This window comes from Rosa rugosa, chromosome 4 (assembly GCF_958449725.1).
Source record: "Rosa rugosa chromosome 4, drRosRugo1.1, whole genome shotgun sequence".
NCBI classification, from domain to species: domain Eukaryota; kingdom Viridiplantae; phylum Streptophyta; class Magnoliopsida; order Rosales; family Rosaceae; genus Rosa; species Rosa rugosa.
The window spans coordinates 48,324,782-48,333,383 of NC_084823.1; the positions used below are offsets into that span (position 1 = coordinate 48,324,782).

Sequence of the window (8,602 nt, forward strand, 5' to 3'; positions counted from 1 at the left end):
CTGGAATTGAGATTCAGGATTCCCAATGCTTCAGTTTTAACTTTGAAATATACATTTGTTGCAAGGGAATTGAGCTGCAAGTTCCTAATGCTGGGGTTTTAATTTGTCCAAAGTTCTTTCTTTGGTTGAATTGGTATCCCTTGCCCCCTTAATCATAAAGACATAAACTAGAGTTCCATTATTTTATCTGATCAAAACGAAATGGTTCGTTTAAAGTTGGGAGAACAACCCAGAATGTTGTTGCCACAAAATCCAGTTCCGCGGATAACCTCAAGCATTCATTTCTGTTCCAATATGATATGTTTTCTAATATGATATGCAAACCGCAACTTACATGAGGAGATCATATATACAACTGTTAAACTGGGCAGTCATTTCAAAGATGGTTTAATCTTCCCCGAGGCCACCCTAATCCAGCACTACCAATGTTGCCTTGTGCTTGAATAGGTTCAACCAATCCCTTTGTAGTCTTGCCAAGCGTCTCCCCCTATGCACATCAAATAGGAGGAATGAAAGGTGAGTATGGCTACAAATGGCTCTCTTTGAATACAAATCGAATGAACTACGAAAAACTTTAGCCTGGTGCAAGTCCAAAAACAGGTAACTAGAATTTCAGTTTACTTTTACCCACAATTTACCGGACAACTCTAGAATACTAGTAACAGTACCTCCTTCCAGCCCATGCTTTCTAAAACTTTCCGGGCGTAACTTCCAGCTCCAAATGACATATTCAAGGCCTCTGCTGCAGCCTCCTCTGGGGAGGGTGTTGGCCGATCACTATCACCATCTACTGAATTCTTCTGTCCTGGACCCACACCAAAACCACCATACAAGGCTCTTCTATCAGCAGCTCTATCCCTATATTGATAGCTTTCAAGCTGGAAATTTGAAAGAAGACAAATTATGAGGGAAGTGTGAAGATTGTGAAAGAATTGCATCCTCAACATCTTACAATGAATAAAACTAAAAATGACTGCAATCAAACTGTAACCAATGCACTGTGTACCATACATGTGAATCTGGAAGTCTTAAAAAGTGAAAAATTAACAAAATATATAGGACATGCAATTCGGACCAAATTAATAGTTTGGTGTATCCAGGTACTGTTCTAGATTTAACATATAAGTATATAATTGAACTCTGAGAGAATGAGGTATACTGGTAAGAGGGAATCTTTGTGACTAGTTACTTGTTGACATTATGGGTCTGCTTATGTAGCATTGCTTACTTGGACTGTGCAAGTGTGTAAAACTTGTGGTATTTGACAATTGATGTACCTTTATAATTAACCTTAACAAGAAGAGTACAATTCAGCGATTTGGCATGCCCAAGTTACCTTTTCATGTGCTGCGTCTGGCAACGACGATGAACCCCTGCTGAATGCCATTACATCCGCAGTTTTGGAATCACCTCTTACGCTGGATTTAGCGTGCGGAAGGACTTCTCTGTTGTCTGATAATTCTGGGAAGCCCCAATCCTTGGTTGGGTTCGAAGAATCATAAGTTGATAAGGAGGCCAAATATTGTTTACTGGGAGTCCTCAATTTATAAACTTGTCCTGGAAGAATCAGGAAAGGTTATCCCATACAACAATCAAATATTAAAATTAACTGTAAAAACATGCTTGTACACAGAACACAACATCAACACAAGCAGACAGCATGTTTTTCATTATTATGTATGCGTTGCCAACTCGCCAAATGGTAGAGGCAAAAGCAAACCTGTTGTGACTCGTACCAGGTCAAGATGCACTTCACAGATTGGAGCAGTTTTTAAAAGACCACCACCAGACTGCAGAGAAGGATGAAGCTTAGCAGACTGCTTCGCTAACCTCCCAACAAGCCTTGGCCTTGGTACCTCACATTTTCCATCATTTCTTGGCTTTGTGACCATTTCCCAGTCCCATAAACTTATCAGTGAAGACTCCGGGATTGGCACTTCTGCATCTTGAACGACCTGACCATACTGAGCTCGCCAGTTCTCTTCATCCCATGAACCACCTGGGGAAAATATGATCATATGTTTCAATATATTATGCAACCGGTTAACTAGAAGCAAACCAAGAACCCTACAGGTTAACTATGTGCTACTTATCAAAACAAAGGTGGGCAATCAATATGTAGAAGCAACAAAATGGCAACACCTTCATCAGAGACATTTTCACTCGACTCAATTACAGCACCATAGTCTTCTGGAATCGGCGCGGATTCATTGAGCTCATGACCATCATTGTTCCCTGCAGTTCCAGAGAAAAACTTATTAGAATCCTGTTTCAGCCATAGCAATCTTATATTTCAAATGAATAGAACAACAAGGGACCAACCATCAGGTACAAATGTTTCGGGGTACACTGCCATATCATGATCACCAGCATTGGCTTCTAAGTTGGAATAACCAGACAAATATAGTTCAATAAGCGTATCCTCTAGCCTAGCAAAAACCAAATCATCACAGTAAGTAAAATACTTGACCAAGCATTTAAATCAACAAGGAAAAGCAGTGACTAATGAGAAAAGGCAGAATACCATTCCGAGGGAGGAGGGTGGTTTTCAGGTGCATCACTGCTACTGCACTCTGTATTGCCTGTTTATAAAACAAACCATTTCCATAATTCGAAGTAACCAAAAAATATCATTCATAGTTTCCAACCATAAAATTGCAACCACATTGCATATGTATTCTCACCTACAGCTGAAAAGGGCACTTCTTGACTGGGATTCTCAGTGGCACCCATTTGGCCATGACTGGTTTCCAAACTATTACCCTGAAAAATAAAACTCCCGAACATAAATTTCAAAACTTTGAGACACGCAAGAGAGGATGATAGGGGGTACCTGGTGAGAGGGAAGAAGAACGTAGTTTCCATCTTCGAACTTGTAATAAAGGCCGTCGCGAGTGCTGTAGTACCAGCCGGCGTTGGGGTCATGGTAGAATCCGGTACTGGCATGAAAGTAGAGCTGAGACTGTTCGTCCCAGACGAAGGAATTTTCCGGGTTCTGGGAGTCGGGTAATCCGGTGGCAATCGGACTCTCCATTTTCATTTGCCTCCTTTTGTCACTAATCGGAATCGGAATCTCCGCGACGGTTTTACCCGCCGTAACAGAAACGAGGTATAGTGGTGAATTTGGGCTAAGAGCCCATTTTGGCCGGCCAGCCTTTGACTCGTTTATATTTGGTCGTGGACCGTCCTAAATGGTTAGTTTAGGCCGAAACGATCTTGGTTTTTTTTTATTTTATTTGTTTTTTTTATCTGTTTTTGTTTAAGGAAAATATGATTTGCAAAGAGAATTGATGGGAGAATTGTAGTAGTATTATTGATAATAGGAGCCCTATATATAGGGATTTACAGAGTACACAAAAGGTAATAGAATCCGAACATAATTAGGAAATCTATAACCTTCTCCTATTACAACTCTAAGACTAAACCCTAGTTTGAAGAGGCACACTCAATGTCGATATCCTTCAACACTCCCCCTTGTGCCGCTCACACTTGGTGATGATGCTTTGATCGTTGCCTCGTTAAAAACCTTGCCAGGTAACAAAAACCCTGTGGGACAAAAATAACCCTGGTCGAAGGACAAAAAGAGCACAACACGTCCTTCACTCCTCGAGATCGAACATGTAGACATCATACCTCCCCCTGATGTCAATATCTCCCCCTGATTGCTACAATCATGGGAGTTCAGATAACTTTCTTAATCCGATACTCTTCACATGTTTCTCGAAGGTGGATTTAGGTAACGACTTAGTGAATAAGTCCGCTACATTATCCTCTTATCGGATTTGATTCAGTTCAATCTTTAGAAGTGATTAATGTTGTTGCTGATTGTAAAAGAACTTAGGCGATATATGCTTGGTGTTGTTTCTCTTGATGAAACCTAATTTCATTTGCTCAATTCATAAATGCATGTAGGTTCATCTGTGGTAGACTTCAAACCACAAGCTCCACGAATGTGTCTAATTACAGACCTTAGCAATATGCATTCATGCACGGCTTCATGTAGATCAATAATCTCTGCATGATTTGAGGAAGTAGCAATAAGGGTCTACTTTGTAGACCTCCAAGATATCGCGGTGCTTCCCATGGTAAAGACATAACCTGTTTGGGAGCGACATTTGTGAGGGTTAGAGAGATACCCTACATCAGCAAAATCCATCAAAACATCATCATCGTTTTGATGTAAAGGAGGAGGATGGGTGGCTGGCGGCTTTGCCGATCACGACGTCTTGGACGGTGCCACTTGGACTAATGAGATCCGTTCTCATTCTTCCGTCATTCTTTTCTCTCTGCAGGGATAGAACAAGCCCATATCTATCGTACATTTTAAGTAACGAAAGATTGGCTTTATACCAGTCCAATGACGTTGCGTTGGCGCAGGGCTACATCTAGCCAACAAGTTCATAACAAATGAGGTGTCCGGTCTTGTATTGTGTTAAGTACAATAATGCGCCTATTGCACTTAGATAAGACACTTCTGCCAATTAACACGTTTTCGTCATCATCCCTGGGATGAAACGTATCCCTCTTAGGGTTAAGACTACGGACGACCATGGGAGTGCATTTTTGACTTTATCAAAATGCAAAGCATTTATTGACACGGTATACAAGTTCTAAATCTAGACAAAACCGTGTTCTCCCAAGGTCCTTCATCTCAAACTCGGATTTCAGGTGTTCAGCGGTTTCCCTTAACTCTCAAGGGTTCCAATTATGTTTATCAACATACACCGTGACAATTGCAAATCCAGAACTTGTCATGAAAACGCAGGGGCATAGTTCATCATATCCCTTCCCAATCAAGTAGTCACTTTAGTGAGCGTTGCAACTTCATCGTAAACGCGCTCCGTGGTCTAGAGCCACTTGACTTAGGTGGATGAAGTTCACGAGAACCTTCATTATATTCCATATCTAGATCCCCATAAAGATACGTAGTGACCACATTCATAAGCTGCATGTTCAGTTATTTGGAAACTACCAAACTGACAAGGTAGTGGAGTGCAATGACATCCATTACGAGAGAATATGTCTTCTCGTAGTCGATTCCAGGGCGTTTTGTGATAAGCCTTGCGCCATAAGGCGAGATTATCATCTCTTTTTCTCATCACGCTATCTAACGAAGACCTATTAATGTCAATATGTTTTATGTTAGGAGGTGTTGGCATCTCAGGCCCGAAATCCTTCCTCTTCGTTAGTGAATCCAATTCAACCTGGATCACATCTTTCCATTTAGGCTAATTTTCTCTACATTGGCATTCTTCAACGGAGTAAGGTTTGATGTCATTGGTCTCAATAATTCCACGTCCTCATGTACACTAGTGTAGTTCGTAGAGATCTCTATATTCTCAGGAATTGGTTCTAACATTGAGGCGTCCCCCAACGATATCTCTTGGACATAACCACAATCCAGAATATTCTCATGAGACGGATTTTGAGTATCAATGATCAATGGATCAAGTTGTGCCAAACTCGCTCTCTTCCTAGGGCGAGAATCCATCGAACCTATGGGTCTCCTACGCTCTCTAGCGGAACCCATGGCCTATGACGCCATTATGCCACCTTTGTGGCGTCACCGTACCCATCTCCTTTGGGTGGCACCATGTCCTCTTGTGGGGACATCAATCCTTGCAGACATGTTTGCAGCAGGTATATGTGATCTCGTCACTTTTAGGGGATCAAGATGAGACATAGTGGGGATAGACCACGACAATTCCTGTCGTTCCTGTTGAACATTGACGTTCTAATCTCCCCCTAACGACGGGAAGACTGTCTCATCAAAGTGACAATTCGCAAATCCAGCGAAAAAGAGATCGCCTGTCAAGGGTTCTACATAGTGGACGGATAGTTGGAGATTTATGTCCAACATAAATATATATATATGCATTCGTTGAAATGACCCATTTTGATGCACTGTGGCGGCACAATTGGCACATAAATCGCACACTCAAATATGCATAAGTACGAGATATTAGACTCGCACCCAGTCACTAACTGTAACGCAAATAAAAGTTGAGTGGCTTTGAGTCGTAGACGAATTAGCATAGCTGCATGCGATATTGCATAACCCAAGCGGAAATATTGGTGCGCATTACCAAAGTTCGGGCTACCATCGTAGTCTTTTAATGGTGGCTTTTCTGCGAGACCAATTGGGTGTGTACATGGAAATATGATATTTGATATCAATACCCAATGATATGCAATAGTCATCGAAAATTTTCGATGTAAACTCTCTAGCATTATCAAGTCAAATTGACTGAATGAGATGATCTGGGTAGTGAGCTCGTAGCCATATGTTCTGGGCTAGGAGTTCATCATAAACAGCATTACGAGTGGACGATAGTGCGACACGTGACCAGCGTGTCCGCATATCAACCAACAGCATAAAACATCTAAGCAGTCTGCAAGTTGGTTGAGTCGATCCACAAAATCCCCTTGGATTCTTTGTAAGAATGAAATTATTTCTTTAGTGTCCTTTGCATAGGATGATCGTGATCCTTAAAAAAAATAGGCTTTACAGAACGAAAGATTGGCCTTATAATCAACCAATGAAGGTTTTGGTTGAGCCACAATGTCACAATTTACTTTGAGAAGTAGAGAGAGGAGCCAAGTCTCCATACATGGGGTCAAAGCCATGATTTTGCCGCAGGGGGATCACGGCGCCGGCGTTGGCCGGCCGGTGGTGCATGGTGGCGGCGCCCCAAGGCGCGGCGGTGGTGCAATGCTCTCTTTGAATCGACTTTTGATTCTTACTTCTCTTCGTTCTGAAGAAGAGATGTCCGTGTGAAGTCTTTAGTATCACGGATCATCATATCATGACCTGGGTGTCCCAAACAGTCGTGCCAAAGCCTATATGTGTCAGAATCCCATAAGTCATCTCTCATGACATGGTTGGATTCAATGACTTGAATAATGGTTGCATACAACCCACTAGAGCGACACATAAGTTTCTCTAATACTCGTTTATGTCCGTAGACATTAGAGGTGATGCAAATGAACTCTTGTTCATTCTCACAATGTGTTTCCACATGAAAACCATTGGCTTTTATATCTTTCAAATAAAGTTCGAATTAAGGTATGTCCAAGACATTAAGTAAAAGAATCGACACTTTATTAATAGCCAATGATTACATCAAAGTTTCTTAACCAAAGTCTAATCCAAAATAAAAATCAAACTTAGACAAATCGTAGTCACTCAATCCGTTTGGGAACTCCAATCAAATATGACCAGTGAAGTAGAGAGAGATGTCGGTGGAGCGAGGCTCTCTTAAGTACCACTAATCTCAATCACTTTCCTAGACATCATACTTCATTGCATGCGCTACTTGAGAAAGAGTTAATACAAAATTGTCATTTATTGATTAAGGCATAATTGCCATTACATAATTCTTGGAAAATAAATGGACTATTTAATCAAAATCTGCGGCATCAACATGGTTGTTTTCCTCGCCAGATTTGAAATCTGTAATGATGAGATTGACGTCATTGTCATTTCCATCATCTCCTTCAGCTGCGAGATGAGCCTCATGCTCTCTCATATCTTTATACACTTGTATTGTGCAGCTTTGTTTTTCCACTCGCATTCTAGTGCTTAAACCAATGCTTTAAAGATCCCCACTATAGCATTACCTCACCCATTAATTGAGATGCACCTTGTGCATTTGGACATCCTCCATGGACGTTGGTGGCGACACCACCACTACCGACGGCGCCTGTTTTGTCTCTCCCACGTTGGCCAATGTTGCCACGTGTCCGCGTATCTCGCGGTTTTCCTTCCTTTGTAGGGCGGTTGTATGGACCCACACGTCCATTTTGTTGTCCCCTAACTTTTAGGGTTCCGCTCCTTGCGCCTTCCTTTAGGTGCGTAATTTATAATTCGTCTCATGAACACTCTTAGTTCCAACGAGCCTTTGAATTATAGTTTTTCATGAGTATGTTATCAGCTTACTCAGTAACTGACATAAGTTGATGAAACCTCGTGATCCGTCTAGCATTGCACACAAGCCTATATTGCTTGGCAATCATTAGCACTGAGACTGGGAAGGTTGAGAGGATTTTCTCTATTAATCTTTATTCTGCGTGCTCTTCTCCACAGAATCCCACTAGTAGTGAGGTGATTCTTGACGTTATTCACCCATCGGTGATAACCAATGTTATTTGAATCTGGTTTAGTGAAGTCGAGTTTTTGCACGTTTGCATTCGACATTCAAAAACGAAGGAGAATAGATTAGTTTCGGAGTAAAAACTTCCACGAAAACTAAAATAATAAGATTTCCGAGTTATACTACCAAGAAATCAATTTCCAAGAATATTTGGATTAGACCGAAACAATGATGTTTAATATGGTCAAAAATTGATGCTTGCGAACGCTCTTAGTCCGAAGATTATGAACACTCTTAGTTCATTGATTACGAACGCTCTTAGTTCGAATATTATGAACACTCTTAGTTCATTGATTACGAACGCTCTTAGTTCGAATATTATGAACACTCTTAGTTCATTGATTACGAACGCTCTTAGTTCGTTTAGCGTGAATCCCCACAATTCCGCTTATTAAATAATCGAACCCATGTTCGTATATTGCAAATCCTGCAGCAAATAAAGAAATTTA

General features: G+C 41.2%; 1 protein-coding gene across 1 annotated transcript; it reads right to left on the reverse strand.

Annotated features, from left to right (window-relative positions):
- Positions 1-152: 152 nt before the first annotated feature.
- LOC133743991 (uncharacterized) lies at positions 153-3,175 on the reverse strand. The gene is made up of 9 exons (XM_062172092.1): positions 2,834-3,175; positions 2,685-2,763; positions 2,525-2,582; positions 2,323-2,429; positions 2,143-2,235; positions 1,721-1,999; positions 1,337-1,557; positions 669-878; positions 153-487 (listed from the first exon to the last, which is right to left on the reverse strand). The coding sequence occupies exons 1-9, from the start codon at positions 3,038-3,040 to the stop codon at positions 377-379; spliced, it is 1,365 nt and encodes a 454-aa protein (XP_062028076.1). The 5' UTR covers positions 3,041-3,175; the 3' UTR covers positions 153-376.
- Between the last annotated feature and the right edge of the window lie 5,427 nt (positions 3,176-8,602).